At 49.7% G+C, this 11,574-nt stretch overlaps 1 protein-coding gene across 1 annotated transcript in view; it reads right to left on the bottom strand.

The window, feature by feature from the left end:
• Window positions 1–7,840, bottom strand: part of MOGAT2 (monoacylglycerol O-acyltransferase 2) — a gene marked incomplete in the record, with an annotated part of 43,585 nt that extends 35,745 nt beyond the window's left edge. The window contains 1 exon segment of the mRNA XM_034759759.1: window positions 7,668–7,840. Within this exon segment, the coding sequence (XP_034615650.1) occupies window positions 7,668–7,761 (94 nt within the window).
• Between the last annotated feature and the right edge of the window lie 3,734 nt (window positions 7,841–11,574).

Raw genomic sequence — 11,574 nt, forward strand, 5'->3', positions numbered from 1 at the left:
GAGAGGAGGGGGAGAGAGGAGTGGGGGAAGGGAGTGGAAGGGGGTCCCGAGGAGGAGTGGGGAGGGGAGTGGAAGGGGGGTTCGAGAGGAGGGGGAGAGAGGAGTGGGGGAAGGGAGTGGAAGGGGGTCCCGAGGAGGAGTGGGGAGGAGAGTGGAAGGGGGGTTCGAGAGGAGGGGGAAAGAGGAGTGGGGGAAGGGAGTGGAAGGGGGTGGAAGGGGGTGGAAGGGGGTCCCGAGGAGGAGTGGGGAGGGGAGTAGATGCGGGGGTTTCCAGAGGAAAAGAAGGGAGGAGACTAGTCATCAAATGCTAAACTGTATTAAACTTTTCACCCACTAGGTGGTGCTGAGTGTAAAACACCTTATTTAAGCTACGCTCAGCCAACAGCCAACAGCCACACCTGGCAGCGCATGAAGGGATCTCATGAGGAACACATCTGGTGTGTCTAAGCAAGCTCAGCAGCCAGTCTGTATCTGGCACAGAAGTGTGTGACAGTATACTGTGGGGGAGGGGGGCCTGGAACAAGGGGAGGGGGTTCTGGACTGGGGGAGGCAGGGTGAAGGCTGGGGGGGCGGGTTTGGAGCAGTGGGACAGAGTCTTGGGCAAAAGAGTGGGGGGGGCGATGGGGGGGGGCGGCCTGGGAAGTGTAAAAGGCTAAGCCTACCCCTTATTGTCTTTGCTGTGATACTCTATGAATGATACCCATATTAAAGGATCAGAGGGATAGGTGTGTTAGTCTGGATCTGTAAAAAGCGACAAAGAGTCCTGTGACACCTTATAGACTAACAGACGTATTGGAGCATAAGCTTTCGTGGGTGAATACCCACTTCCTCAGATGAATGTAGTGGAAATTTCCAGAGGCAGGTATAAATATGCAGGCAAGAATCAGTCTAGAGATAACGAGGTTAGTTCAATCAGGGAGGATGAGGCCCTCTTCTAGCAGTTGAGGTGTGCACACATAGTAGTGGTGTCCAAACTGTGGGATGCGCCCCCTAGGGGGGACGTGATGGAATGTTTGTGGGGGCGGGGAGGGAGCACCCCCCTGCCCTGCTCTGCCCCCAATCCCACTCTGCCCCCAGCCCAACTCTGCCCTCATTCCCTCTCTGCTCCTTGGCTAGCCAGCTCCACCTCTAGCCCCAGCTCCTCCCCCATCCCCAATTCTGCCCTCTGCTCTGCTGTCAGCCCAAACTCCTCTGCTAAGCCAATTGTGTAGTAATGGGGGGGAGCAGAGATTCCATTAATGGTAAGGGGGGAGGAGGGCATGACGGGGGAAGTTTGGGCATCACTGCCATAGTGAGATGCAGAGGGCTGTAGGATATGGAGCTGCTGGACTCAATCACATGAAGTTGTTGGCTGCTTACTGCCCGTATGAAAGCCTCCAATGAAACCCTAGTACTGAAAGTTACACCATTGTAACCAGGGATCTGGCCCTTTACTGTGCAAGCATTGTCTAGCAATTAAAAAGTTCAGAGACTTGTGGGAGACCCTCACCCCTGATCTGGCTCCTCTATGCCTGGTAAAAAGGCTGGAGTGGCAAAAGGGGGCCATAAAACCTCCATACCATGCCAGAGGAGGATGCCCTGGTACAGAGACTGTGGATGCGCTCACATAAGGCTTCCCTATGTACCAAGGCAGGGTCTCGGATGGGACTGTGCTTGGGCCAGCTAGCCTATCCCGCTGCTCGTGCTGCCACGGTGACACTGCTGTTTTTAGTGTGCTGGTGCAGGGCTATTCTCCTCGAGCTGAACATGACACTTTCCAGCTTCAGTGTAGACACAGCCCAAGAGGTACAGCACACAATCTCACCCCTGGGGGGGGTCTAGTCTTGACTCTGCTACTGACTCACTCTGCGACTTGGGCAAGTCCCATAACCCCTCAGGCTAATGGAGGTATTGATGCTTATCGGCATGATCAAGGAGAGGGACAAGGTGGTTGAGCCTTAAGATAGAAGGTGCTGTAGAAATGTCTGCTATAGCATGGATATAACCTCTACCTCAATATAACGCTGTCCTCGGGAGCCAAATCTTACCGCGTTATAGGTGAAACCGCGTTATATCGAACTTGCTTTGATCCACCGGAGTGCGCAGCCCCGCCCCCCTGGAGCACTGCTTTACCGCATTATATCCGAATTAGTGTTATATCGGGTCGCGTTATATTGAGGTAGAGGTGTATATAAACACAGGGCTAGATCTTGCTGAGCATTTTCTTTTTGCACCTACAGTTGGGCCTAGATTATTTTATAGGCAGTGTGGCAGTGGGAGCTCCCAATATACTTTAAATTGCAAGGTAATGGTTGTCTAATTTGGATTATATGAAGCACAGATAGAAGCCCAATGATCAAGGAATACCCTGTCTCCACAGCAAGAACAAGAGCTATTAATGCACTATGTAGGAATCGCAGCCTCAATTGGCTATTGACTAGAAGGGTTTGCCCTTGAGGCTGGTTATTAATGCTCCATGGAAATTCGGAGCCTACATACATTTGAGGATCTGGGCCTAACAAACTAGAATTTACATGTTGAATGGTGTCATTGGCTGAGAAGTGTGGTGGCCCCAGGGGAGTCAGTGGGAAGAAGATGTCGTCCTGTGGAACAAATGAACCCCATGGACGCCATCTTGGATTCCCTCAGAATTCAGCTGGTTTTCTTTGGAACCTCCTGAAACATCAACAATGGCTTTTTATGGCTTTAAACAACCTCTTTGAAGAGTGAAAGCAACAAAGGTGAGAGACTCTTATGTCAATGTCAAAGGAGGGCTCATGTCCCAGAAAAACTAGCTGCCCAGATGCCAGCGGCTCCTGAAATTTTAGTATCTGTCCATTTAGTCTTTAACTTGAAAGAATGGTGGCTTGTGAATGGAGGCTCTTCAGATTCTGAAAGTGACATTGGTGTCCGCTGGGGCTGACTCTCTGGCACTACTGCGTGAACTAAAGGAAGATCTCTCAGCAACATAGGGCCTAAGACAACATGTAGTAGCTCTAATCCCATCCAGTAGGGGGTGATGCACCAACACACTAGATGGCACATCACACGCTAATTATCGTAAGCATTTCTAAGGTGCCAGGTTGAAGAGCCCATTATGAAATATATGTTCTCCTGGTAGGTACTTATAGGGTGTATTCAAGTCACCTCCTAACCTTCTCTTTGTTAAGCAAAACAGATAGGCTCAAGGAGATCCATCACTATACGGCACATTTTCTAACTCTTTAAGCATCTCGTGATTCTTCTCTACACCTTCTCCAATTTGTCGACATCCTTCTTGAATTGTGGGCAGCAGAATTGACACAGTGTTCCTGCAGCAGTCGCCCCGGTGCCAAATACAAATACAGTGCCTCTCTACACCTACTCAAGATTCCCCTGTTTCTGGATCCCAGGATCGCATTAGCTCTTTTGGTTACAGCATCACAGTGGGAGCTCATGTCAGCTGATTATCCACCAGGGCCCCCAAATCTTTTTCAGAGCCACTGCTTCCAGGATAGAGTCCCCCATTGTGTAAGTATGGCCTACAGTCTTTGTATACACTTACATTTAGCTGTATTAAAATGAATATCGTTTGCTTGTGCCAGTTTACCGAGCAACGCGGATCGCTCTGGATCAGTGCCCTTTCCTCTTCATCATGTACCACTTCCCCCAAGTTTTGCATCAAAGGGCAAGTGCCAGGACACATTGGGGGATCCGCATGATGCAGATGCCCCTGTGGCCAGACGCAGAACTGCCACTGCCATGGCACTGGGAGTGGAGCAGAAGCAGGCTGAAAGGGGCAGAGGAGTAGATGAGAATGGAGCTGGGTTCTGCTGATTTTGGAGCCCTGCAAACCTCCAGGCAGATGAGGCACATGCTAGGGCAGCCCTTGAGGCTGTAAGCTTCTGATGGGAGAGGTGCAAACTGATATTTCACACGCTCCACTCCAAGCTTTCTCTGCTTCTGAAGCAAGCAGGACATCAATGTTCATCACACACACTCTCACACGCGCCTCTCTCTCTTTCTCTTTTTCCAGGACCCAACCTCAGCCTCGTGGAGATGCAGATCATGTCTGCCTATTGAAAAAGAAACTGCAGCAGACTCTGCCCCCAGAGCTGGCCCAGCCCCTGAGATCTGGCTGTGCCATTCATGTGCTGAGCTATCCAGCACCCCTCTTGAGAAAGAATGGTTCCTCTTACTTCCCAGCTGCCCCATTCTCCTTGCATTGGTTCATTTGCATAACCATAGCAACAGCTACCAGAGGAGGTAAAGCTGAATGGCTGATTTCTGGCTCTCCAGCTAAAGATCTGTGCAAATGCCTGGCACAGATTGACTGTACCTTGGAGAACCCTTATCTCAGGGCTGAACCTTGAACCTTTCTAAGGCAGAGATTAGTAACCAAGGACCAAACTCTGCTCATTTAGAGCCTGATCTTGTGAGTTTGGGTGGTACTAAGCCTTCTTGGCTGGGGGCACACAGCACCTTACAGGGTAATGTCCTTGTATAGAATTCATCAAAAAATTTCTGGCTGAATAGATTTCCATCGGAAAATGCTGGCTTGTCAAAACTGACATGTTCCTGCGGAAAGTTCTGATGTCAACAATGCTCTGTTTAGGGGGAATGGGAGGGTGTGAAACTGTCGGCATTTCAGCCATGTTGAAAAGTTCTCTTCTCATACTTTTTTGGAACACCTTGGCTTTTGTATGGGTGCATGTATGTGTGTATATGCAGGCATATTTATATATATAATGAGTTATGAAGTGAAAATCTAAAGAAAACATTTTTGTTTGACCCCAAACCAACTTTCCTCCCCCCCAACTATTTGATTCCCTGCCCTCTTGCCCCCCGGAAATTTCAATTTGGAACAACAACAAACTTCAGCATTTGTCACAGAATTGAAACTCTGAGTTTTGACCAGCTCTGTCCTTACAACCGTGTGATCCAGAAGTAACTCCTTGGAAGTCAAGGGGGCTCATTCTGTTCACTCGTCAGGTCTAAACCACCATAACTCTATTGATTGCAGCAGGGTCACTCTTGATTTATACCAGCATAAAGCAAAACGTGTTCACGTCACTGATTAGAGAACTCCACTTGCACTTAAAGTGCAGCTTGGCTACCAATGTGCTGTTAAAACCCTCAAAGATACCACCTCTTACAGGGGGAACTCCAAGTGCTTTACAAGCAACGAGCTATTTAGCTCAGTTGGGGGAAGGTTGCAAATGAGGAAGAGGAACTTCTCTGAACAGAACCTAGACCCACTGGGTCCAATGGAGCTGTATTCTGTGCAGAACCTGGAGGGGGAAAGGGAACCGTACACCACCCTTGCATTGCTGGATTCCCCAGGCTACAGTAGACATTAAACCAGCACTTGGCAAATTAGAGCAGGCGCAGTTGCCCTGCCATGCTCTTGGTATGCACTGAAACCCCCCACATGCTGGGATGGTGTAGGGCTGGCCATGTCAGCTCTGCACCACCTAAGCATTCCTCAGAGCTGGAGGGGAAAGGGGAAGGATTAATTGTCTAGTTAGGGCAGCTTTAGGGGCCCTTGGTGCGGCTGGTATAATATAAAGGGGCCAGTGCTATGGGCCACATAGCATTGAGTCCAAACTTAGCCACGCCAGAGAACATAAGAACATAAGAATGGCCATACTGGTCAGACCAAAGGTCCATCCAGCCCAGTATCCTGTCTACCGACAGTGGCCAATGCCAGGTGCCCCAGAGGGAGTGAACCTAACAGGTAATGATCAAGTGATCTCTCTCCTGCCATCCATCCACCCTCTGACAACCAGAGGCTAGGGACACCATTCCTTACCCATCCTGGCTAATAGCCATTAATGGACTTAACCTCCATGAATTTATCTAGTTCTCTTTTAAACCCTGTTATAGTCCTAGCCTTCACAACCTTCTCAGGCAAGGAGTTTCACAAGTTGACTGTGCGCTGTGTGAAGAAGAGGGTTAACAACAAAACCAAACCTCAGCCTTTGCTTTCCTTGCAGGTCTGGATTCCCTGCAAGACCCCAGTTCCCTGCCCAAAGAACCTCTGCTGTGCCTCTCTGTATCCAGGGCATAGTTACATTGCATCTGCCACAATAAATTAGCCACTTCCTATAGAGTCACTGAGATACAGAGAGGCTAAATGGCTTGGCCAGTGGAACAGTGGTCCAATTTATTCCTGATCTTGTGGCTGAACCTAGGGGCCAGATCTTGAACTGGTATAAAGCAGCAGAACTACCTTACACCAGCTGAGAATTTGGCCCCACATCTCCTGACTCCCACACCCCTGTTCTGTCCACTGGACAATACTGCCTCAATAAAACGGCAAGTCTCTCCCACTCCTTTCCATTATTATTTAATTGAATCTGTTACCTGCACGATAATAGGTTTTCTGGGCTTCTGAACTTTCTAATGAGTTCCTTGCCCAAGCTGGGTTTCCCCGGAAACTGCCTTTTTGTTTTGTTTATCTAAACAAAGAACTCTGCTGCTCAATGCAGGCAGACCAGCTTCTACATCCTTTGGCCATAATGCATTTTTGTAGACGCTCCTAAGACTAACTCGAGTCCAGGCGTTGTGGTCATTGGGGTTGTGTTTTTATGAGTAACAGCGAGCATGTGTGTAATTAGACAAGCAAAAAGGCAAGCCTAAGGAGGTGAAAGGTTAACTCATTCAGCGGCCAGCTCTGAGTAAGAAGGGGGAATGTGACTGGGTGTAGTCTGAATCTCCGAGCCACTCTGCCAAGTCTCTGTTCTTAGCTTGCAGGGATTTTTTAAAATAAATCCCTAAATAAGGGAAAGCCACAGAAAGGGAGCTCTAGGTAAATGCTGGGACTATGCTGTTTGGGTAGTGACCAGGGCCGGTGCTACCATTAAGGCAAACTAGGCGGTTGCCTAAGACGCCAAGATTTGGGGTGCCAAAAAGCGGTGCCCCCAATTCTTTTTTTTTTTTACAGCATTCCTACGCCCCCTCCCTGAGCGCACGGTCGCCGCTCCACTTCTCCCACCTCCCAGGCTTGCGGCGCCAATCAGCTGTTTGGCGCCACAAGCCTGGGAGGGGAGGAGAATTAGAGCAGGGGCGGCGTGCTCGGGGAGGAGGCGGAGCAGAGGTGAGCTGGGGAGCTGCCGCACGGCTCCCCGGCGGGGGGAGCTGGCGTGGGGGAGCGCGCCTGAGGGCAGAAGGAGGGGAGCTGCCGCGGGCGCGAAACTTCCTTGCACCGGCCCTGGTAGTGATAACAGAAACGAGGCAGAGTGCAGCTGCAAATGCAATTTCCAGGCTGCAAGATAGACTTTTCCTATCTTGGCACAGTATCCAAATTAAGAGCAGCCTCATTTGTGTCCAAAGAAAGGACATCACTTTCCACTCCTCTTCGTTATTATTAAACATGTTCTGAGATATGCTATCCTGCCTTCCTAACCTACAGAATGTTTAGAGTCTGGTAAGGGATAGATGCAGGCGGCGGGGGAGGGGGACATCCACAGCTTCTCTCTGCACAAATGTACTGGAGCTCACACTCTAAGGAGGCAGCATTGGGCAGTGGCCAGCCAATAGGAGTTGGTGGACTTCGGTTCTATTCCCAGCTCTGCCATTGTATTGGTGTGAAATGTTAATTCTGTGCCTCAGTTTCCCCATCTGTAATGTGGGTCGCAGGCTCTTTCTTCCTCTGTAAGGTGCTTGGATAGCACTTTTCTCTAGAGAGACATTAAAATAAATCTTACCTAGTCCCAGGAAACTGAAGACCCAATGAACTACTGAAGCAGTCTGAAGCCTTCTCTCTAAAGGAATAGCGAGAGGAGCAAATTCAACCTTCATCTTGGACCAAGTGTGTGATTCAAATGGCACAGGACTTTCCTCAAGTGGGAAAAGCAGAGAGCAAAGTCTTTTGCCTGCATTTCACCGTCTTACAGTACAGCAAGTTGTGCAACATACAGTGAGTACAGAGGTTGGTAATCTTGTGATCAGCAAGGCCAGCCCATTTCAGGAAGCGTGAGTAGAAGAACATTCTCTGGGAGTAGACATAGACGCTAAATCAAAGCCCTCAACAAATAAACAAACAAAAAGCAGTCAGTCACTCAGGGTTTTGCAATCTTACCTCCCTCTCGCCATCCTTGAAATAGGCTATCTTTAGGACCCTGATCTGACTTTTTATTCATGTCTGTCCCTATTTACCAGGGGAGTTTCTTCCCTCCAGCTGCTTGAAGTACTCAGCTGTGCATCTGTTTCTAGGAAAGGACTTGGTCTCTGGAGCTTTCACACACAAACAGTTCAGACATGGCCATGGAGAGAGACTTTTCTTTCTCCCCATACAACGCTCCATGCACAACTGTAAATGAGGATTGTTTTTGGTTTTCTTTTCTGTATTATAGAAGGGACAAGCACAGGCAGGTCCATTGTTTGCACTGTCAAGAGCTCTTGTATTTGCAGACTGTACATAGCTGAATGACCCATATAAACTCTCCTCCAGCAGTGCAGCTTTGGAAGCTGAAAATCCAGTAGCTTTTCTTTTAGAGCAAAGCAAATGCAGGGAGACAATAATACAAAATGAGGAACACACAACAGCTGAGGGTGTTGGTGTCTGCTGGCAGGGCCGGCTCTGGTTTTTTTGCCGCCCTAGGCAAAAAAGCCTCCCGCCGCCCCCGGCCCCACGGTGGGGAGCGTGGCAGGGGAGGGTGGCGAGCCCGGCCGTGGCCCCGCTCTCCCCGGCCGGCCGGAGCGCTGCGGGGAGGGCGGTGAACCCAGCCGGGGCCCTGCTCTCCCCAGCCGGCCGGAGCGCCGGGAGGAGGGCGGAGACCCCGGCCGTGGCCCTGCTCTCCCCGGCCGGCCGGAGCGCCGGGAGGAGGGCGGAGACCCCGGCCGTGGCCCCGCTCTCCTCGGCTGGCCGGAGCGCCGGGGAGAGGGCAGCGAGCCCGGCCGGGGCCCCGCTTTCCCTGACCGGCCAGAGCGCCGGGGGGAGGACGGCGAACCCGCCGCGGCTCCGCTCTCCCCGGCGGCCGGAGCGCTGGGGAGGGGGCGGCGAATCCGCTGCGGCTCCGCTCTCCCCGGCGGCCGGAGCGCTGGGGGGAGGGCGGCGAGCCCAGTCGGGGCCCCGCTCTCCCCGATCGGCGGGAGCGCCAGGAGGAGGAAGGAGAGCCTGGCCATGGCCCCGCTCTCCCGGACCGGCCGGAGCGCCGCCCCTCTCCAGGTGCCGCCCCAAGCACGTGCCTGATAGGTTGGTGCCTGGAGCCGGCCTTGTCTGCTGGGCAGAGGCGAGGAGCTCTGTTGCTTTGGGGGTGATGAATCTGATTTTAAAGGGTATATCTTGTAGATAAGGGACTGGACCTTTCATGGCTACTGCAGCTGGCGGGGCGGGGGGAGGTAGTGGAACTACAAAAGACTGCCAGTAGCAAAAATCCCCAACGGCCGGCAATGGGACACTAGATGGGGAGGGCTCTGAGTTACTACAAAGAATTCTTTCCCAGGTGTCTGGTTAGGGTGACCAGACAGCAAATATGAAAAATCGGGACAGGGGGTGGGGGGTAATAGGAGCCTATATAAGAAAAAGACCCCAAAATCGGGACTGTCCCTATAAAATTGGGACATCTGGTCACCCTATGTCTGGTTCCTGGGTCTTGCCCACATGCTGAGAGTCCAACTGATCACCATATTTGGGGTCAGGAAGGAATTTTCCCCCAGGTCAGATTGGCAGAGACCCTGGGTTTTTTTTGCCTTCCTCTGCTGCATGGGGCATGGGCCACTTGCAGGTTTAAATTAGGGTAAATGGTGGATTCTCTGTAACGTGAAGTCTTTAAACCATGATTTGCGGATTTCAGTAACTCAGCCAGAGGTTGTGGGTCTATTACAGGAGAGGGTGGGTGAGGTTGTGACCTGCAACGTGCAGGAGGTCAGACTAGATGATCACAATGGTCCCTTCTGACCTTAAAGTCTATGAGTCTGAGAACTGCATGCAGTATTCATGATGTGGGCATACCAATGGATTTATATAAGTCATTATGATATTTTTGTCTTATCCATCCCTTTCCTAATGGTTCCTAACATTCTGTTATCTGTTTTGACTACAGCTGTACATTGAGTAGATGTTTTCAGAGAACTATCCACAATGACTACAAGATCTGTTTCTTGAGTGGTAACAGCTAATTTAAACCCCATCATTTTATAGGTATAGTTGGGATTATGTTTTCCAGTGTGCATTGCTTTGCATTTATCTACATTGAATTTCATCTGCCATTTTGGTGCTCAGTCTTCCAATTTTGTGGGATCCCTTTGCAGTCTGCATTGGACTTAACTGTCTCAAGGAATTTTGTATCATCTGCAACCTTTGCCAACTCACTATTTACCCCCTTTTCCAGATCATTTATGAATATGTTGAATAAGACTAGTTCTTTTACAGATCCTTGGAGAACATCACTATTTACCTCTCTCCATTCTGGAAACTGACCATTTATTCCTACCCTTTGTTTCCTGCCTTTTAACCAGACACTGATCCATGAGAGGAACTTCCTTCTTATCTCATGACTTCTTACTTTGCTTAAGAGCCTTTGGTGACGGACCTTGTCAAAAGCTTTCTGAAATTCCAAGTACACTGTATCCACTGGATCACCCTTGACCATGTTTGTTGACCCCCCGAAAGAATTCTAACAGATTGGTGAGGCATGATTTCCCTTTACAAAAGCCATGTTGACTCTTCCTCAACAAATGGTGCTAATCTTTGTGTGGAACACCAGCTGTGCTCCTGGTATGCACGTCCCATCGGAAGATGACTTGCTGCACTCTCCATTAGCTTCAGTTTCCAGAATAGCCCCAAGATAGAGCTCACTTTGAAGTGTCTGCTTTTGTGGTGACAAAAGCCTGGGGTTTTCAGCTGATTGATTTTAATGATTCCCCTTGTAGTGAGAGAGAGAAAAGAGAGGATTCTGCCATCAGGTCTAAGAGCAAGGTGTGGTTAGGGGTGGGCAGCAAGAGGCTCTCTGATTGCACAGCTAACTCGGATCATGATCTCCATGATATTTGCTTGAATTATAAATGGGGCCTGTGGCGTATGATTAAGATAAGTGTGGCAGCTAACTCAACACTTACCAGGAGGGATTAGTTTTTTCTAACAACCTTGAAGCATACAGCAAACTTCTACCTTGACAGTAAGGAGGAAAAATAGATTTGACAACTGGGAAACTAGACATCTCTTGTTCTGATTTATGTACTGTTGCTTTTAAAGGTGGCAAAAAGGACCCCACCCTGGGAGTTGAAGATCTGAGTTCAGTTCCCTGCTCTGCCACTCACCAGCTGTGTGACTGAGGGCAAGTTTAGTTTCACTGTGCCTCAGTTTCCTCTTTATCAGGCATTAAGGGTACACTTTCTATGGGAGATGCTTTGGAAATCTCTGGATAAAATGGATATTGGAAAATTAGCGAGCTCAGAGGAGAGCTACTTTACATTACTAAAGGAGCTCAATCTGCTTAGCTAATTAAAGAGAATATCTGGTGCTAGAGGGGCTCTTTCACCCAGCAGAGCAAAGTGTCACAAGATCCAGTTGCTGGAAGTTGAATGTGAAATAAGATGAACATTTTTTAAGGAGAGTCTCTAACCAGCTTGCTAATAGGGCGTGATAAATTCTCCATTGCGTAGAGTTGT

Source organism: Trachemys scripta, chromosome 1 (genome assembly GCF_013100865.1).
Source record: "Trachemys scripta elegans isolate TJP31775 chromosome 1, CAS_Tse_1.0, whole genome shotgun sequence".
Taxonomy (NCBI): domain Eukaryota; kingdom Metazoa; phylum Chordata; order Testudines; family Emydidae; genus Trachemys; species Trachemys scripta.